The sequence below is a fragment of the Macaca thibetana genome, chromosome 14 (genome assembly GCF_024542745.1).
Source record: "Macaca thibetana thibetana isolate TM-01 chromosome 14, ASM2454274v1, whole genome shotgun sequence".
NCBI lineage: Eukaryota > Metazoa > Chordata > Mammalia > Primates > Cercopithecidae > Macaca > Macaca thibetana.
Window position 1 is genome coordinate 28,637,322 of NC_065591.1, and position 22,191 is coordinate 28,659,512.

Below are 22,191 nucleotides of genomic sequence, written 5' to 3' on the forward strand. Positions count from 1 at the left end.
AGTTAACTGCATATAAGTTTGCCTACATAAAAAAGACACCTAAAGTAACAACAGCTTAAACAAAATGGAAGTTTATTTCTCGCTCATGCAACAGTAAGAGATATAGACAATCCAAGGATAATATGATTGTTCTGCACAGTCATCTGACCCAGGCTTCTATCTTTCTACTCTGCCATGACTACAGCACCAACCTTCTCCACATGGTCCAGGATGACACACCCCCACACCCTTGTTCCAAGCAAGAGGATGAAGATAAGGAAGAATAAAGCACATACCTCACTCCTCTGTAATTAGCTAAGGCTGATTTCAGCTACCAGATCAAGGAAGCACAAAAAATAGAGCAGCTCAAACAAGAATTTTATTTCTCTCTCCTGTAACAGTTTAGGACAGGTGGGTATGCTTTGTTCCATGAAATGACCCAGGGATTCAGGCTGCTGGAGTTTTCTATCATCCTAAGCACACGGCCTCCATGTCTGGGTCTAAAGGAGTTGTTCTAATGATTCCCAATTTCCAGCCAGGAGGAAAAGGATAAAAAGAATATAGTGCATGTGTCTTAAGGATCTGACCCAGAAGTTGCACATACCAATTCCCCTCACATCTCATTGGCACAAACTTAGTCAAATGACCATACCCAGCTTCAAGGAAGACTGGGATGTAATCTTTATTCTGGCTGGCCATAGAGTAGCTAAAAATTCTACGGCTATAAAAAGAGCATGTTTATTGTTTTGCTGTGTGTGTGGGTGTGAGTGTGTGCATGGGTGTGTGGGTGTTGGTGCCTCTGAGTATTTTCTAATTTTTCTACTGTGAACAAAAAAACTAAAAACTATACTTATATTTGTAGAGGCAAAAAAGCATTTCTTCTAACGAAGTTTCTAATCCTCAATCTAGGGAGAATACCTACATGCATCTTCTTCCTTCTTAAAAAGTTTTTCCTGGAAATAATGAAGAAGGAGGAAAAATATATATACACACATAGATATACACACATATATATAATTTTACATTTTTTTCTATTGTAGGTCAAGATTCTCTTAATATTTAACTTTGATGTCCCTCTTTTAAATCACAAATAATTACCCTAATCATAAAATTCTACTCTTGTGTAAGTCTTTAAAACTACCAAGTACCTTTGTGCATGAAATATACAACAGAAAAGTTACCAGAAACAGCGAAATGATTGGAGGGGCATTTCCTGAAAGTACAGGCAATGAAATGCCTCCACAGCCTGGGTGGTCTCCCTAGTCTCTTGTCTGTGCACTTGCTAATGGCAAAACACTCACAAAGAACACAGTTCTGGCAGCAACAGACAGAAGTAGCAAGGACATTTCCCTGTGATGGAGTAGCTTTGACCTATAGGCACATGCACTATAATCCTTCAGACTTGGAACAGAACGTGTGCCGAACTAAAGCCCACCCTAAAATTCTGTAAGCTATAATATCCTAGCCTCTGTATCAGCAATCAGCAAGATCACAGTAAAATTATTCCTACAACCCATTATACTTTTTCACTGTCAAAATGCTTTCTAAATAATATACAATGGTGATATTCAACAAAAATGTCACATTTAAAGTAAAATAATTGTTCTTATGCTTTGAGTGGGGTGGGGAGTGTCACAATTTCATGAAAGCTATAGACCTTATTCACAGAAAAAATACCATATATACAAAAATGGGCACAAAATGTTGAAAAATTCATTTATCTCCCTAAATCCTCCCTGATTTCATTTAGAGTAAGAAACTATTTCTCAAAGCTGGTCTGAAAGTCCAAGTTCCTGATCTGCACACTAGTAGAACTACTGAATCTTGGGGCAAGATCCCTAGAAATCTGCTTTTTAATAAGTACCTTCCCGGTCATTTGTATATAAGGTAAAATTCCCAAGTAAAGATTCCATGAAGTAAAATCTAACAATGATAATTAAAAAGAAGAATCTGATACTTTATCTTTTGTCAACGCATGTATATACATTTGCCTGATGATTATGTGTAGACATAGTATTGCGTCCATCCACCAGAGGCCAGTGTGGGATCATCCCCTGAATTGTACTCTTACACCATACAATATACCACGTACATGTATACAATACAATATGTACTACACATAGTTGGTTTTAACTACTTTAAGAAATGCGGTATAAACAACTAACACTGTAGACAATATTTTACATTTTTTATATTTACATTCAAGATTCCTTTCATATTTAACCTTGATGTTTTTCTCTTTCATATTAGAGAATTAGAACCCCTCATCATAAAACTTCACACATGAGTAAGTCTTTAAAATTTACCAAATACTTTCATGTGTATTTCATCCGATTCTTACCACAACCATTTGAGACATACCAAACAGGCAGAATCAGCCCTGATTTACAGATTGACAGAGTAAGTGACAGGCCTGTGATCTTAAGAAATTAGTATATGCCTGGGCTAGTACCCAGGTCTTCTGACTCCAAGGATAGAAGTGTCCCTTCCCATTACACTGGCCATGCCCATAACAAAATGAGAACTATAAAAGCAATATAGTAAATTATTTATAAAACTAAATATCTGCAATCTAAAAGATTTTCCTTCACCCTAAGATCATGCCCTATCGCCCCCTGCATAAAGTTGCATTTACTCAAGGCAACCTCTTTAACTCACCTACATTGGAGAAAGTTAGGAGTAATTTTTCCTTCTTTTTAAAAAAGTAAATACTTCTTAGAAGTTTTCAAACTCTCTAAAGTAGAATAACATCTGCTGAATACATTTGTAATAATATAGGACTCAGACTTTGGCATGTTGCATTAGAGCAGTTCAAGAGGAGACTTAAATTATACATGTCTTTCACATTCTCTCTTTTTTTTTTTTCAGGAAACTCCAGGACAGCCTTCCCCCGACGCCCCCCCCAAAAAAATAAAGCTTAAAGTAAAATAAGAAGGAAAAAGTCTGAAAATTCACTGTTCTAATCATTTTTATTGTTATTTTATTAACTCATAGAGTATTTATTCAATCTAAAACTGAGACCCCAAAACCAATGGCAATATTCTGGATATGATGTTAATCAACACTAGGCAAACAGTTAATATTGCCTTACCAAATCAACCTCTAACTATACAATCTATAAACATATAGATTGCTATTCTGCCTTCACACATTTAGAGCATTTGGGAATCACACCATCCTTTATAAGCAGATTGCAGCAGGCATCACATATCAGCTGATGAATTTTTCTAGGGTAGGGACCCTGTTTTGTTCATCTGAGTATTCCCAGATTCTAGCTCAATGCTTAAAACACAGAAGGAACCGTCAATACCAAAATGACCTCAACATTAGCAAGAAGACCTGGATTGACACTATAATTAGGGACTAAACTCAACACTCAGAATTAGATTACTCCCTACAACCCCAGTTTTCTAAATAGTAGTTAATATACAATAAAATCGAATGCAAAAGGCAAGTCTGGAAAACACATGAAAATGGTATAATGATTCCTCTCTGTGCTAAGCAGGCATGAACTGCAAGAAGAGTGAGCTGATGGGCGTCACTTAAATCTACCTCCTCTGGAACGAATCCAAATTAAGGGGAAAAAAAGACACTAAAAATCACAAACTAGACAGATTGTGGTTTGATTTTCATATAAGGATTTGGTTAAAATAAAGTTTCCTGTTTGTATCCCTTTGGGTTTAGCTGACCATTTCAAAGAAAATATTATTGTTTCACGGCTAAAAGAACATTTTGCTAAAACCATTCAGATCTGAAACATGCCCATTCAATTGAATCAAAGGACACAGTCTTATGATCACCTCAGTTTCAAGTGGAACAATTTACCCTTTTCCTTCAAGTAATGATACACTTAGCAACAAAGAATAAAAAATAATGTCTCAAGTTAAAGAGAAATGCATACAAAACAAATATGCACTCACTTAATACTGTTTAAGTTGGCTATTTAAAGATTGATAATGACCACCTTAAAAGTTTATTTAGCTATTAGTAGTTCTCTTCCATTCTGTAAAAGTTTAAAATCCCATTTGTCTACAAAAGTTCAACTCTCTAATTTATATGTACATATAAAATATATCAAATATGTATAAATTGAAAAGATGTGTATCTTTCCAAGTAAATCAAACAATTTTATTCTTTTCAAAGAATCAAAGAAAATGATTATTTTATTTGTAGGAAAAATAAGTATTTTTAATTCCCATGTCTTCACTGAGAAAGCATATTAGAAAAGATATTTATTGGAACAAAATACTATGCATTAAAAACACTGCCAAAAATAAATGTAATGATTATAATTCAAAATGCCATGCTCATTTAAATACATTTTCTTTCCTTATCCAATTACATGTAAACTACAGCAGTCACAAAAAACAAATGATTATCTATGGACCAAATATTCACGTTGAAATAAATGAATATGAATTATAACAACTTCAGCTGAAGGTTTATGCTAATATATCTAAAACAAAATGGCTTGATCAGCTCAAAATCTGTCATAATTTGAAAGGGGAAATTTCCTTCTGCAACTGAACCAGCAATTTTTTGTGTTTCATAATTTGTCAATTTGTTCCCTAAGTGTAGTGATTTAGTGATGACAAAAGAAATACAGAAACAAATGAAAATTGCTTAATTACAGCTTGCAGATGTTCCCCCAAAGAGAAAAAAACAGGTTAATGCTGCTGATGCTGTTTCTTCCACAAGACTCTGCTATAAATTAGTTCACTTCATTCAATATTTTTTTCCTTCAGTGTTCTATGTGATGTTTGATGTTATGTTGTGATAAAGAGATTACATACACATAGTTACTGAATTTATGATCAATATAAAACTATCAACATTTTTTCTTACCCTTTTATTCTTTTTGGTAATACTAAAAAACACATCAATAAAAAGCTTTAAAATAACACCGCTTCCTTACTCGCTCCCTTGGGATGCAAGATTAATTAATTTTTTTTTATTGCCTACTTTTATTAGCAAGTCCTTATGTCTTCTGCAAATTTCTCTCGAGGTGACATTATCCCCATGGCCTATGTCCCATGGCCTATGTCTTCAGTTAAAGTAAGTTTATTGCTATTTGCTGTGATATTTTCAATTATCTTCTCTTTACTGTTAAATTCACATTTGCAAAAGCGCTTCCCGAGTTGTCTTTTTTTTTCTTAATGTGGCTAACGTTAAAAAGGAAACAGAAAGGCACTGCAAATGGCCTGTGAACTAAAAACACCACTCAATATTCAGTAGGGAATTAAATGACTGATAACAACAGCACAGAAAATGTGGCTTCAGTGCCACCTGGAAGCATAAAGCTGGTCAGTTCGTTTCCAACTTCCTCTGACAGGCAATCTGCCAGTTGCAAGGGTATCAAAACAATGTTAAGACCTCTGGTCTCTATCTAATACATGACAAAAAATAACTGCAAAAGGCTACACAGCAAGGATTATTTTTCTTGTTGTGTTTTCTTTTATGAGAGAAAGCTGTTTTTATGCTCTACTGAAATTCCTTTCCTGCTCTGAAATTGGTAAGAGGGCCAGCTGCTTTCTCTATTTTTCTCTGTGGTATTTTTCTACAGCAGATTTTAAATTCATTCTTCAGATTGGGAAAAGCCTCTCTTTGTACCCTCATGGAAGTTTAAAGATGCATTGCTAATGTTCAAATTCAAAATAGCTTTGGGGACCAAGATGATATGTCAACTTCGGAAATGTGTTGTTTTATGTGCTGTCACCAGTTTCATTTTTAATTATATTTTTTAGAAGCTGTCAAGTATAAGTAGTGATATTCTTTTGGCTGAAATGACAACTCAAAATTTATCAGTCCAGAAGTGTAAACCAAATCCCAACCCAAGATTCTAAGCTCTTGACAGAATGAGTACTCAATAAGGAAAAAAAAAAAAAAATTAAAAGACTCCTGAAATCAGAACTGTGTAACTTTGAAGAAGTCACTTGGCCTCTGTGGGCCTCAGTATCTCCCAGGCACAATACTTGTGATTCTTCCTTGACTCTTTCTTCTCCCTAATCCTCTGCCAGTCACCTGTTACTAAGCGCTGTCAGTCATTCCTTCACTGGCAGCGTCTCCTAGGCCCTTTTGCTTTCCATTTTCTCCCCCACTACCCTAGTCCAGACCTCCAGCGATGTACTTCTGCTTAGCCCCCGGCTAGTCTCCCTGACTCCAGATGTTTTCTCTACTTCCTCTTTGCTCTACCTTTCAAAATCACAAGCAGCGTGTATTACTGGGTTTTGATTGTTTGTTTTAAAATTCTACTATGGTTCCCAGTTACATAGTATATCAAAATCCAAACTTGAGCATCATTACATAGCCTCCTTTTCAGGCTCTCCTTTCTGTGCCATCCACTACATGTGGGTGTTCCTCAGGGTTGTACCCTAAGGCCCTCCTGTCTGCCTGCCTGTCATTCTGTATTCTCTTTTCTTTTCATTGCATTTTTTCAACCAATATTTAAGCATCTACTCATTCTGCCCCACCAGGCACTGCTTTAGATCCAAGTGTAAGAGTGGTGAAAACCCACGAGACACTAGCTGCATGGAGTTGATACTCTAGAGAAGACAGGGTAAGTGTATTTTGAGGTAGCACATCCATTCCTGTTGGCATATATTATCTACATAGCAGTGACCCCAGGTCTTGAGAAGAACTGCCCGATGCCCTAAGGAAGGCAGAGAACAAAGTGGTTCAGGGTGTGGGCTTTGAAATCACACTGACTAGGCCCATAGTCTAACTCCATCTCTTCTTATGAGGACAGCAGTCATATTGGGTTAGGGTCCACCCTTATGACCTCATTTAACCCTAATTATCTCTTTAAAGGCTTCATCTCCCAATACAGTCCACATTGGGGGTTAGGGCTCCAACATGTAAATTTGGGAGGCACACAATTCAGTCCATAACAGCAAGTTACTTAACTTTATGCCTTGGTTTCCTCATCTGTAAGTTAAAAATAATAAAATGATAAAAATTAAAATGTAAGAAAAAACTCACTAGGTCATTATAATGATTAATGGAGATGATACATGTGAAGTGCTAAGCATTAATCCCTAGAACTTAATGCTATCAGTAGTAATATTAGACTTGTTTTGTAATAGTCTCTCACTCACAGATGTTTCTGTGAGAGAGGTATAATTGTACAGAGGAGAGTCAGATGTCTGGAGTTTGAATCCTTGACCTGAACTCAGGCAAATTATTTAATCTACAATGACTTTCAGTTCCCTGAGCTATAAAAAGGAAGAATAATAGCTAATTCTTTGCATAATTGTGGCAATTAAATAAGTTACTCGAGACAAATACTTAGTAAATATATCCATAAGTGAATCTAAAATAAAGAGCACTAGACAGCCTCTGCCAACTCTATAATTTAAAAAGAAACATACTTTAAGCAATTATCTGGTATTTTAAAGCGGTACAGACAGTCCTGCTTTTTAACGGACTGCATTATCAGAATCTGTAGCCTAAATCAGTGTTTCTCAAAACTAGTGGTACATCAGAATCACCTAGAGAGCCTAGAGAATATAAAAATTTTAGACCCCTTGCTATAGTTTCATTTAATAAGCCAAAAGCCTGGAAATCTATACTTTTATAAAAGTCTGTCATCACAAAAGTCTTCCTGATATTCAGCCAAGTTTGAGAACTACTTGTCTATAGTACAGCTGCTTACATATGTGGTTTTATGTTTTCAAGTAGACATGGTAAAAAATAAATATGCAAATAAAATGTAAAGTTAATTTTAATAATTTATTTTATTTAAATTAATTTTCTAAAATATTATTCAAATATAGTCAATATAAAAATATTAAGATATTTTACATTCTATTTTTATACAAGTCTCCAAAATCCAGTGTACGTTTATGCTTATGGCATGTCTCAATTCAGAGAGTAAATTTTCATCAGAAATATTTGATCTGTATTTAGATTTCATAAAATGTACATTTAAAAAAATGGATTCACCTACCCAAGTTGTTCCAAACACCTTTTAAAGTTTTCTAATAAACGAATACCAGTTTTTTTATTTAAATTTAAATTAATTTAAGGTAATTAAAATTTAAAATTCTGTTTCTGGATAGCACTAGCCATGTCTCCAATACTCAATAGTTGCATGTTGCTAGTAGCTACTGTGGTGGACAGTGCAGGCCTGTATGATCACGAATCATACGGTTACTACACCACTCATGAAATCTGTAATGCTGGAAAAGCACTGGCATCACTCCTTAAATAACTCAATGTGAATTAAGTAAATATAGATTAATTTCTCTATGATTATACAATATTATTAAAATCTGAGAAAAACTGAACGCTATTCAGTGGTTTTGAAACCCTGAGAGTTTGGAACTATTAAAGGCCAGCCCTCCACCAATTTATAAAGCCACAGGCATAGCCATTTGTCCTGAACATTCAGACACACAATGTTCTACCTAATAGGAAAATCAATTCAAATATTAACAAATATGAAGAGAAAAAGGGAGGTTGAGTTGACAGGAATTTTTTTCAAAGATATGTTAAAAGAACAATAAAATGCTAAAAGCACAAAGTATTGCAAGTGAAATGAGAATAGCATAAAGAAAAACTAGGAATGAAATTACACATCAAAATGTGAAATAAAATCTTTGATCTACACAGAAGAAAACAGGTTAAAGTAGACAAATATGGCAGTGAATAGAAAGCTGTTATTATGTGGCAATATAAAAACTCTAGAATCACTTGGAAAGCTGGATGCTAGGCACGTGAGAGAGAGAGAAAGAGAGATTTGGAAATAACTACTGTAACTCCTAACAGTTACCATATGTAATAAAATGGAGTTGAAAAGATTTAATGTCAATTTCTAAGTCATTGGCTTCTTAATTATACAATTTCTGTGTGACAGCAACATGAGCAGTAATTACCACTCTAAAAGGTGGGAGCAAATGCTTCCCAAATGGGATCATGTTGTAATCCTGGTGTGGAAGGAAATTAAAAGAAATTGCCTTTTTCTTTCAGCAGTTTAGAAGCAACTCTAAACTTTACTAAAGCAAGGCTACATATTCGTCTTGAAGATGTATTGTTTAAAGGAGATAGAGATACATCAGTACTAAAATCAATGCAACCATGACCCAAAGAACCATCACTAGCGTAGGCATTTTAACATCTTTCAGTTTCAGCTTTTTTCTGTCAAACTTTCCTGGTTCTACTTAACGTCTTGAAGCCCAAGGCAAGTTTGGGTTCAGTAGTTATCCCAGACTCATCTCAAGCAGCCCCTCTGATGACTAGACTTTATTGCCCTCCCTCCAACCACAGGCTAGGTGGCCCTCCTATAAACTCTCAGTCTCCACTGTGATACTTACCATGCATTAGTCTAATTTCCTGCTTGCTTATTTATCTCTACCACTGGATTACGAGTGCTTGAGAACACAAACTATATTTTATTTCCTTTTTAATCTTCAGCACCTAAAATGATATCTGGACCATAACAAGACACTCACAGATTTAATGAATTAATGAATTAATAAAAAAATCAAATGTAAGTATTTACATCAGTGTTTCTATAACCTAGAAAACATGATAGCAATATGACAGGCAAGAAGAAAGAATCCTTTTTTCCTTTTAAACAGATATTCTAGAAATTCCCATAAATTAGTTACATTCACAGAGAAACTGAGATACAAAAGATTGAAACTTAGCTGCTTATCTTTATCCACTATGTCAACAATATAACGATGTCTTTACCAACTATTAAAAAAAAATCTGCATGCTAATTTTCTAATACACATCTTACAATTTGATTTACCCTCCTGAACGGAAGATACTACTGAGAATTCACTCATAATTGGCCTTTTAAAACTAATAATTAATGTCTCTTTAAACATTTTGATAGAACATTGTCTTTACCACGTTAAAAACTTAGTTGCTCTAAAAGAGAAAAAACTACAAAACATGATCAACATAAATGTACTGTAGTGAGAATTATGCTATAATATTAACAGTTTCCAAATGTTTTCCAAGAGTCTGAGGCAGTAATGAGAATTTCTTTCAACAAGGCTATAATTTAATTTTTTCCAGAGAAATATTTTTAATAGGATTACTGACCCTTTTAACACTCTTGGAAAGAAAATGAATCCCATAAGCATTCTGGTGTATAACTATTATAAAAATAAATAGAACAGTCAATCAGTGGAAATGGTAATGGACTTGAGAAACTAAACTTACTAAAGAAATGTACATAAGTATGCATGGTGATAACCACTTTAACAGAGAAAAGGCTCAGTGTATATCAACAAAACGACTAAACACATTGAGACAAATGAAGGGCCTGGAAAGAAGCAGGGAAAATGGGAATTTTGGAAATACAGCTTTAATGTCTTTCTTAAACAAAACTAACCACATTTACCTTGCTCAATTCTGCTGGCTATCACTCAACTCTTAGGCCTGTCCCTAAGTCCTGGTTTCTCAGAAGGTATTTAAATGTTTCAAGGGAAAAAAGGACACTTACTGATTTAAGAGACATTTTTACACTCACAACTCTTTGTGCTTTAAGAGGAATTTTTTCAGGTCATTAGTTTATAATGTGCACTGGTGCCTAGGGATATTTTGAAAGACAAAAAAAAAAACAAAACTAGTATGCTTGAAGATGCAGTTTATGGGACCTGCATCATCATTTATTTCAGCTCAATTTGGGGCCCAAAACTGAACCCAAAATGGAAGTTATCACATCTACAACAGTTTCTTTCTCAGCATGCAATGATCATACTGGAATTTGAAAACAGAGTAAGACCCCTTTTCACAAAAGTAAATGTATTATAACCCCCTAAATATATCAAAGTCCTTGCAAAAAGTTTTTATTCTTCTAGGGTATAAAAATAAAGTCAGTCTTACAAATGATTTCCAAAATAATATGAATTATCAAAATGTCATTAGCATACCAAAATTCATTAATTCTGCCAATTTTACCCTTGTTTCCACCACCCCACCACAGCCATTCATACTGCTATGTTTAGGTCCAGAAAACACAAACTAAATCATCGGTCTCGAACAAAGCAGGTATCTTCCTAAACTCAGGTTCATAGACTAAAAGATAATTTAGTCATTCTCAAGATTCATTTGATCTACATATCACGTCCAAACAGATCATTCACAGTCAGTCCCAAAGTTAACTAGCTAGTTCCTAAATTTTTCATCTCCACTAAGTATAAACAAAACCACCACATCTATGTTTTTTGTTTAAGTGTAAATGAAACAGATATCAATTATATTATATCTTGCCTGATAAAAGAAACAGGTTAGAATCACGTTTTCTTTTCATTATAACTACTACACTTCTTTTATATTTATACATTATAACTATAATTTCATTATAACTACTACTCTTCTTTTACATTTCTTTGGGACACATGAATCATTACTCAAATCATGAAGTGTGGTATTTTAACAGTGTCATGACCTCAGAGATTATGGAACTCCCTGTTCTCGCCCTTGGGTACACATTAGAAACACCAGAGGTGGATTTATAAAATACAAATCCCTTGATCCTAGCTGAGCTTCAGAGTGGGCTCTGATGTCGATACATTCTAAAAGCAAGTCAGGTGAGTCTAATGCGTAGCTAGGTAGAGAACCAATGGTCTCAAAAATGTGGATCAATGACCCAGAAAGGATCAAGGTTGAGAGCAAGCCGATGGCAATCTGAAGCAAAATCCAGAAGGAAGATAACAACTCAAATGCCTAGGGGCCCACTTGAATGAATGAAGCAGCCAATGTAAGCACACATTTTTAGACTGTGTGAGTACCAGAGAGCACGACAAACTAAGGAGCTCACTGGGCAAGAGCTCCTGAGCTCTAGCTGACATTGCCATGAGGAAGTAACAGATATTCTCACTGGATCCCACCCAAAAAAAAAACACAAATCAAGATTTTCATGTAAAATTACCCAACTTTCAAATGTTGGCTCAATTACTAAAACAATAACGCTGGATGAGGGAAACAAATAATGAAAAACACAACATGGGTTTGGCCTCATCTCACCCAGTCTAAAGGGTTGTTTCCGCTCTACAGAAAACAGGAGCAGCAGCAGCAGCATCACAACAGCAATACCAATACCTAACACTCAGTAAGTACTTATTATGTATTAGTCACTACGCTAAGAGTTTCACATGGATTATCTCAATTAACCTTTCTCAACCTTTGAGAGAAGTACTATTATTATTCCCCTTTTACTCAAAAACTACCTCCGCCCATGATCACATGGCCAGTAAGTGTGATCCCAGTTTCCAGAAGTGTGCAATGTAATCCATAGTCTATACTATGCTATTTCTCTTTGAAATTTTTTAAAATAGGCTTTTAACAACCTCCACTCTTTGCATTTGGCTTTCTTAAAAAATAAAAGGATTATACTAAATGATTTCTCAAGTCATTTTTAGTTATCAAATTCTGTGGCTCTGACACCATCACACAACTCTTGGATGTATGAAGACTAGTATTTATATCATCAATAACATTAGGGCACTGGTCACGAGTGCCCTAGTAAGAATTACCTGATAAACGAATGGAATGAATGTTCACTAAATAGTCTTTCTTAAGAGGCAGCAAAAACATAAACTTATAATAAAATTATTTATCTCTATTGCTGCAGAAAGTTTACTTCTCCATTTTACCTTGTGAACGATGAGCAAAAGTGTTCAGAAATTCTTCATCATTTGTTTGCTCATGACAATTAAGGAATTTATCCAAGACTTCTTTGATTAACTGATCTTCATTCATTATTTCCAATCCTGACACATGGGCAGACATTTCTATTCACGAGGCCACAGTATCTGCAAGACAGAAAAATACCAGCTAGCGAGCAACAGGCAATACCAGCCCCTTTGAAAATATTCTGGATGGGTAGGTTGAAAAATCCCAAGGCTCCAAAAGAAAGATCAAGATAGTTACTAGAGCAATGACCTCTAGTTCAAGAGATCAGAATTTTATTCATATCTTTGCTGCTGAATTGTTAATTATCACAATTTTATTTTTTTGCTTCAGTCTTCTCATTACTATCTTCTTAATTCATAAGAATATTGTCACCCAATTACACAATTAGAAATTCAAAGTCTTTCAAGGTAGGAGGAACTTTAAAGAGTACTCAACTAACCACCCATCCAATGACAATAGCTTAGTGACTTATTTAGCAGTTACTGTGTACCAGGTGCTGTTCTGAGTAATTTTTTTTGTTAATTATCATAACAGTCCTAGATAAGGTCACAGAGTCAATACGGAGAAGTGCTAGCTCAAGAAGTCTGATCCTAGAAACCATGCCTTTAAACACTTCACTATCCATCACTCTATTCACTGGGTGACCTGCCCTCCCCCCGCCAGCCCCCGCCTTCCCTACTATCGCTGACAAAAGTTGACTTGCCCGTGCATCAACACATCCAGGGACTGGTAACTCTGAACATTCCAAAAAAGCCTTTGCACAGCTCTGTTAAAAACTTTTTAAATTAAGCCTAAATCTGTCTCCCTGAACCCTACCCCAACTGGTTTCTAAGCCCCCAACGTTGTACTGAAAAATTTCAGTCTTTCTTATACATGACATCTTTTCAAATATTTGAACAAGGTTATACTGTCCTTTGTCAATCTGTCAATCTTCTGATTTCCTTAACCTCAATTCCAAAATACCAAAAAGCTCAGGAAAAAAAAAATTTCATAAGACAATGCCCAAATGCATTTGGGGGCAAGACCTGGTTGAATTAACATGAGAGTACTTACGGCTTTTATTCTACTCAGCATTACTATTCATATATTTCCCTGTAGAAATACCAGTGTGCTTGCATATAAGGTGCTTTCCCAGAACCAGCCTAGAGATTTTGTATAATATATGACACATGCACTGATTACCTTTCTAAACTCCAAAAAGTTCTGAATTCTGAAGCACATCTGACCCTGAGGGTTTAAATAAAGAATCGTGAAGCTACACATGCCTCACAAGATTACTATGAAAATTAAATGAGTACGCATGGCATCTCAAAAAATGTTAGCCAGGATGATGATGATGATGGATCAGTCTTAGGATTCTGTCCTTTGCCTACACAAAGACCTGTTATAACTGTGCCCACTCAACTCTGAAGGCAGTGATGTTATCTAAAGATAAATCAAGATAATTCCACATGTATTACAACCCCAGATAAAGCATGGAGTTGTAGAGGACTGAGTAAAAATTAAAAGTGTAGCTGGGTACCAACTTAAAACAAAAGAAACCATTTCAAGCTATTTGTACCTAAAAAAGTTAGATATATGAAAAAGCATTGGTTATGGCTTATGCACATTTACTTGTAACACTGCCAAGGCTTTAGCCATGCAAAGCTGAATAAATTGTGTTTGCAGTAGCTAGACAGTAAATAATGATAAGTAAACTCAAAAGTGGCTATTATTTTACTACATTAGCATGTATACTTCATTACAAGAATTTCAATGTCAATCTGCTTTTCCAGAATTGGAGCCTAGAAAATTTTCAACAGTTTATCAATCTCTTCTTTAAAATCATCTTTGGTAAGTTACTTTAGCAAACAAATACCAAAGAGATGCACCCAGGTTGTGGTTTCCATTCCTGTAAATGTCTTCTCATAATGCTTTAGGAGTGTTAACAGAAATTCCTTTAAACTTCTTTTCCACGGCATATTTTGAGTATTATTCAACACATCTTAGTAGTACTAAAAGCAAACAATTAACAGATTGTGCCAGCACAAATTCAAAATCCTTCTAGGCCTTTAATTTTATTTGTGTGGTTATCCCAATATAGAGATGACATGCTTTTATTGACTATTTTATTTATTTATTTATTTATTTATTTATTTATTTATTATTTATTTATTTATTTTGAGACAAAGTCTCACTCTTGATGCCCAGGCTGAAGTGCAGTGGCGCAATCTTGGCTCACTGCAACCTCTGCCTCCCAGGTTCAAGCAATTCTCCTGCCTCAGCCTCCCGAGTCACCAGGATTACCAGGCGCCCCCCCACTATGGCTGGCTAATTTTTTTTGTATTTTTAGTAGAGACAGGGTTTCGCCATGTTGGGCAGACTGGTCTCGAACTTCTGACCTCAGGTGATCCGCCTGCCTCGGCCTCCCAAAGTGCTGGGATTACAGGCGTGAGCCACCGTGCCCGGTCTTATTGACTTCTTAAAGGACTTCTGGAATATCCAGTTTCACAAACTGTCATTATTAGAAGAGTTTAACAATACCCATCTTCAAATTTAGAACTTGCCTTTTCTACAAAAATACAAACCTAGTATTAAAAGTCCCCAGGGACTGACAGAACAGATAATCACTTATCAGACAGCCAAGTGGTTTATGCAAATCCTAGTGGTTTTCTAAAAGGAAGCAATGCATTTTCAATTACCATTCACATACTTTTGTGTTTTTATCATGAAGTATTTTTCTAAAAGAAAAAGTGGGGGGGAGAGAGATCGAGAGACACTTGCCTGGATAAGAGAATTCTTTGTTTTGGTTTGGTTTTTATGTTTTAAGGCTTTGAGCTCCACATGACAGACTCAAAACGTCTTGAGATAAGTAAATGTGTATAAATATCTGCTGGTAAATCACAAGCAACACTTTCACAGTCACGGCCCCCAGAAGGAAATACAGGGAGCATGCACTGCTCCTTGGACTATTACACTTCACTTGAAAACCACAGGCCTGGTAAGGAATAGGGTTCACTTTTTACCAAGTCACTGAGAGATAGAAAAATCATATAACTTCCCTAAAGTCTTGTTTTCTGCTATCAAATAATGAAGCTAACAACCACCTAAACTAGTTAATGTTATATGCTCTCTGAAAGAACATGATTATGAAATATGGTACATGAAATTGTCAGCACTGATTCAGCACATCTTTGATGTTCACCTTCAGATACCTGTTAATGAACTTACTCAAACAAAATGCAACTTTCAGACGCAATAGTCGACCTAAAGAAGTAAATCACCACGAGCTTGCTTCTCTGAAAGTGCATACCATACTTTTTAACAGCACTAGGGTTATATGTCTGCAAAAAAAAAGTGTGGGGCAGTGGTTCAAAACTCTGAGAGTCATGCAGGTCTATGAAAGCCCACTTACTCAAAATTGTATTCTTCTGCTCAGTAACAATCTACTGCTATACCGAAAGGTAAGATGGGATATCATAAAAATATTATCACTTTGCCTAAGGAAATAAAATCATCAACATTTGTACTTCAACAATTGCACAAGGGGTGTGTCCTTTTATATTTGTGTAAATGGTCAAATCTCCAAAAGACCAAACTGCACTCTAACTGCAGAGATTTAGTAAGACTGCACAGATGTGATTAGAACAGACCTAATATGAACTGATGTCTTCCTCCTTGACTGAACTACAACAATTTTGCATCCTCTAATTTTTTTGTCTTTCAGATAATATCAAGAAGAAAGAAAAAACATCCAACGAGAAATTCAGATTCTCTGACTTGAGAGAAACCTGAAGGTTATCTAGTCCAATCATAGGAATAAATGAGTATGGGAAAGAAACTTCATGTGGGGTTTCTGTCAACTAATGACTCTATTGATGAGCAGTAATGGATGGTTCTCTCATCATAAATAGTAATGAGATGCTCATGATTATGAACTTTAAGGCATATCTGAAGCCTCAGGAAATTAAGCACAAAGCAGCAATCTTACCCTGGCAGGTATATTCATGCCTCCATTTGTGCTCCATACCCTAATGACATTCAAAAGGCCAGAGGCTGAGCACATATTATACCATTATATATTAGCGACCCACCAATACAAATGAGAAAACAAAAGAAGAAACAAAAGGAATAGAGGGAAAGCAGAATATAAAACAAAACATCTCTTACAAAATAGAAAAGAACCTACACTCCTTTATTGTTTTTCATCAGGATGAAATAAAAAAACATACAATTAGAGCAAAAAGTATACACTGCACTTCAAGTCATGAGTTTTTATCAAAAGCCTTTTCTAACACGTAAAAGACATCAAACTCTTCATTATCACCAAAAAAGTTGGTAGTATAAGCATCTAGACTTCTACATATTATTAAATTCCCCTAGGTATATAGCCCTTTTCAGTGAATATTAAAGGAAGTATTTGGAAGGAGGTAGGAAAGGTTTGGGGATTATTGTTGACTACAAAGCTTTGAGAGAGAGATGAACTGCATTCCATGCAGCAGTAATAGAAGTATGTCTTACTAGCTATACGTTTCTCCTTCATAAATTCTCACCAAAAGGAAAAGACAGCACATCCATCCTAAAAACTGCATATAATTTTTAAAATGTGGGTTCAGATTATAAACAAAGATACCACAAAGGATGCCTTAACAAAAATAGATCTAGGTTCTTCCCTAAAGAGATTTATAATTTACATATTTACATATTCTTTTTTGTTTGTTTGTTTTTGAGACTGAGTTTTGCTCTTGTCACCCAGGCTGGAGTGCAGTAGTGCAATCTCGACTCACTGCAGCCTCCACCTCCTGGGTTCAAGCGATTCTCCTGCCTCAGCCTCGTGAGTAGTTGGGATTACAGGCACCCACCACCACACCTGACTAATTTTTGAATTTTTAGTAGAGACAGGGTTTCACCATGTTGGCCAGGCTGGTCTCAAACATCTAACCTCAAGTGATCCGTCTACCTCGGCCTCCCAAAGTGCTGGGATTACAGGCGTTAGCCACTGTGCCTGACTGTAATTTACATATTCTATACAACACTCCATTTTTGTAATAGCAATAACTCAGATTTTTATGTTATACTATACTTATGCAAGATGTTAACATTGCAGAAGGCTGGACCAAGGATGCATGAGACCTCCCTATATACCTCTTTGGAACCTCCTGTGAATTCATTTTGTGAATCTGTAATTATTTTTTTCGCTTAGAAAGGGGGGATGGAAACAGAGACGAATGATAAGTCAATTAAAACAAAAGATATTTAGGAAAAGTAAATTATCACTAAAAGTTTACCAAGAATGTGAGAACCAGGTGTGTTGTTTTCCCCCTACAGAAAACTCTGGGAGACAGACTAATACTGATCTATACAATTACATGCATAAACAGAAACTTTCCTCTTGAAAACTTTGCTTCCCTTTCCTGTTCATTCACCCAAGCTACTGTAATGAGGTTTCTTGAGGCTATCATTCATTAAGCCCTGCTGTTCATCATCCGCAGATTGTATAAGACCCACTTTATTTCCCCAAGTATACTCTTCCTCCTAGCTGTTTAAGTCAATCCAGAAATGTCTGCATTGACTCACTGAGGCAGGTCAAGTAAGTATTAGATTGTTTTCAGTTAAACAGCTATTAATTCTATCAAACAAAGAAAAATGCAAACCAGTGAAGCATTTGAACTCTCCCCACTTACTCCCTATCATTTTTTAAAAACAGATTAACTGTGTACACAGAATCTGTAGGATACACTTATAAGACAAATCTCAGGAAATTCATTGTTTTTGAAATCAGAAAGTCTGCCTTTTCACAACCATTTTTGCTTCTTTTTTTTTTTTTAAGAATTTACAGTTGTGTGGAATTACAAGTAAACACCATACCTTCACCCCCTAACAAAACTCTTATAAGCACACTAACTGACCTGTAGACATTTATCAAGAAAAATCTGCCATACACGTATTTCAACCATGTCCAAAACTGATCTCCTAGCCTCAGAAATGCTATCAACTATACCAATGAGTTATGGGCAGTAACGGCGAGTAATTCAGTGAACATTTTCTTCAAGACTCCTGATACAACTGTGAATCCATAAAGCAGTAGGGTTTCTGAGTCAACTTTATAGCTCTATAATCACACAATATTTCAATCATAAAAGATTAGTTCAAACATAATCCCACCCTCACATAAGATACAGTGTCCCACTAATGGTTACTTTATCTATACTGCATACTATGGCACAAAGGCATTCACTCTTAATTAAAGTTGTCCCCTTCTCTCCAACTTCCTGAGCCTGTTAGCCACCTGCACAGCGCACAGGACTTTAAACAATACCAAGAAGTCTACTCTAAAGCAAAACCCACACAGCTGGTTAGGAGCAGGTGTAGACCAACTGAACTAAATCACCTAGGAGTTCATTTCGAAGTGTTTCAAAATGCCAGATCTCGCAAATAAAATCAAACTTTATTTCACTTGGCATTCTCTTAAAAGAAGTAAGATTTTAGATTTGTTTCCCAGCTATTTTGAATTATAAATTCCTAAGGTTGTGGAATAATAAATGGGCTGTAAGAGGTAATACAGTGCTTCCCCAGCTTCCAATTTCACTCAATACTTTATCTGCAATTTTGCCTCAAGGTACAAAACATAACATACACATGCACATACATATATAAATAATTTCTTTTTGTCAATATGGTTTCTATACTCAAAGGTAGAAATTAAGAATCAGGTCAAGTGCAATAGCTCGTGCCTGTAACCCCAGCACTTGGGAAGGACAACATAGGGGGAACACTCTAGCCCAGTAGTTCAGGACCACCTGGGCAGTATAGTGAGACCTTATCTCTACAAAAAATTAAATAATTAGCTGAGCATGGTGGTGTCCATCTGTGGTCCCAGCTACTTGAGAGACTGAGGTGGGAGGATGACTTGAGCCCAGAAGGTGGAGGCTGAGTTGAGACAAGATTATGCCACTGCACTCCAGCCTGGGCAACACAGCGAGATCCTGTCTCCAAAAAAAAAAAGAATCACAAACTCCTTCAAACTCCTTTCCTTCTCTAAAAATAAAATCTTTCAGTAAATTTTTTTCTAGCAAGAAAAATTTTCCAGCCAAACTCCTCTGAAATTTTTTTTCCATTTTGTTTTCAAGCAAAGAATCCACCTTAAATTAGAGAGCATGAAACTTTTATAGGAAGATACTACTCATTCTGGTCAGGTGGCCATATCTAATTAATTGCTTTAAATAAAAAATGTCAAGTCACTTGTCATGTTCTTCTCTTGATAATCCATCATACTAACTGTAAATTGCTTCCTTCTATATATTTCCTCTTCCTTCCTCTTTTGTCAGTTTCAGTTGTGGCTCCTATTATGGAATTCATTCAACAGGCCAAACATCTCCCTTTCCAACACAATTTATCTTATTTCCTCAAAACTCTGCCACTTAGTAAAACAGTAATCATTGTCTATGCTTATCCTAATGCTATGAGAAGTTGCCACTGACATTATTTCAAACACTAGTTAACTCACTGAGTAATAATGAAGTTTAAGTTGTTTCTCCATTTATAAAATGGTGATAGAAATGCTTGAGAGATGCACTACAGTTCTTGAAATGCACTGTCATGAATTCTGCCTCCCTCCAACCCACCATGTCCACAGATCCCTGCAGCTGTGTTACCCTTGTCAAGCTATGTAAACTTTTCCGACCCTGAGTAGTTTGAGTGTAAAAATAAAGGGATTGGGCTTGAGGTTGGCTTCCATCTTTTTTTTCCAATTACATTTCCTTTTTGGTCCAATTATTATGCCAGGATATCCCATTACTAAGTTTTTATCTTTCCCATAAAATAAAGGTTGTTTTACTATGTAATTTCACTGACTTGTATTCTTTGATTGTGTACTGGTTTTTTGAAATTTACTGAAGGATAAATCAATATGTTCTTGTAGGAGTTTGAATTTGATTTTGCCTCAAGGCTTAAAAATGGGCTGAGAAACTTATAATTGTGATTTCTTAATGAACTTCTAAGAACTTTTAAGAAAAGATGAATGTGGCAAGAATATAAGGCGTGTTCATCTGCAACCAAAAGTTGCTTCATTCTACTATTATATATGTTCTTTAAGGCAGTGGTCCCCAACCTTTTTGGCACCAGAGACTAGTTTCATGGAAGACAATTTTTCCATGGACCACAGTGAGGGGGCTGGTTTCAGAATGAAACTGTTCCACCTAAGATCATCAAGCATTAGATTCTCATAAGGAACACTCAACCTAGATCCCTTGCATGCGCAGTTTACAATAGTGTTCACACTCCTATGATGATCTAATGCCACACAGCAGATCTGACAGGAGGCGGAGCTCAGGCAGTAAGGCTTGCCAACCTGCAGCTCACCTCCTGCTATGAAGCCCTGTTCCTAACAGACTGCTGACGGTACCTGTCCTTGGCCCAGGGATTGGCAACCCCTGCTTTAAGGGCAAGACCTGTGTCTGATTTTTTTTCTAATTCTCCACATGGTTTTATATATAGTAGATGCTCAAAAAATATAGTTTACTATTTTATATTTAGTTTCAATGCTGAGGAATTTGGGAGATCAGGGACCTTGTATGAAATCACTGTAAGTCTAATGCTCTCCTAACGGTATAGCAAGGACTTGGAGTCTTAAAACCCATTTTCAAATGTGCTACTAATTTCTAGTCTCCTCAGGAGACAACTACTCGTTCAGCAACTAATTATTATGCTAAAAATGGCCTGTTAGTAAAATCCAAAGGCTAAAACATGTCTAAACCTACCTATGGTTTCTATCTTTGCATTTCTTATTTTATATTTACAGTGGAGACATCCAATATATCAACTTTATGACAGTTGTCCTTATTGTTGCTCTAATTTCAAGAATCTTATACATAAAACACATAAATAGGTTAGAGAAATAACCCAACATCCTTTTGCAGATTAAAAAAATCATCATGGAAGGCACTAGAAGAGATGATGATGCTGTTTAAAGGATGGGTCGACATTTCAAATGATGAGAATCAACCAAGCAATTGAACTACACACATCTGTTTAAAAAAAAAATCAACCCTGAAAATATACACACTAAAATTTTGCAAAAAAATTAAAGTAGTCACTATACAAATATATTTACAGCATCTTCATTAGGTAAGATTTACTGTATACATTCTATATACTAGACATTTTAATCCATTAAGCCTTAAAACAAGGTAATTACTACTCCCATCTTAGAGATAAGAAAACTGACACTCAAAAAGGTCACAACATTGAAACTCAAACCCAGATTTGCCTACCTCTGTTCACTACATTTTATCACCTCAGCCATATGGAAACTGATCAAATGACCAACAACAGTGGAAGGTCAGGTAAATTATATTACATTTACTTAATGTAATGTTATGCTACTATTAGAAATTATAGGCTGGGCAAGGTGGCTCACACCTGTAATGCCAGCACTTTGGGAGGCCATGGCAGGCAGATCACCCAAGGTTAGGAGTTTGAGACTAGACTGGCCAACACAGTAAAACCCCATCTCTACTAAAAATACAAAAATTAGTTGGGTGTCATGGCATGTGCCTGTTATCCCAGCTATTTGGGAGGCTG

The 22,191-nt window shown here is 35.8% G+C and overlaps 2 protein-coding genes across 34 annotated transcripts in view; one reads left to right on the forward strand and one right to left on the reverse strand.

The window, feature by feature from the left end:
* The window catches only part of COMMD9 (COMM domain containing 9), a 1,186,740-nt gene that overhangs the window by 845,786 nt on the left and 318,763 nt on the right, over positions 1 to 22,191 (forward strand). The gene's annotated exons all lie outside the window — the stretch shown is intronic.
* IFTAP (intraflagellar transport associated protein) overlaps positions 1 to 22,191 on the reverse strand; it is a 59,608-nt gene that overhangs the window by 32,663 nt on the left and 4,754 nt on the right. For all 7 annotated transcript variants that reach the window (XM_050759450.1, XM_050759451.1, XM_050759452.1 and 4 more), the window contains one exon: positions 12,591 to 12,749. In XM_050759450.1, the coding sequence (XP_050615407.1) occupies positions 12,591 to 12,726 (136 nt within the window). In that variant the 5' untranslated portion in view covers positions 12,727 to 12,749. The remainder of the gene's footprint in view (positions 1 to 12,590; positions 12,750 to 22,191) is intronic.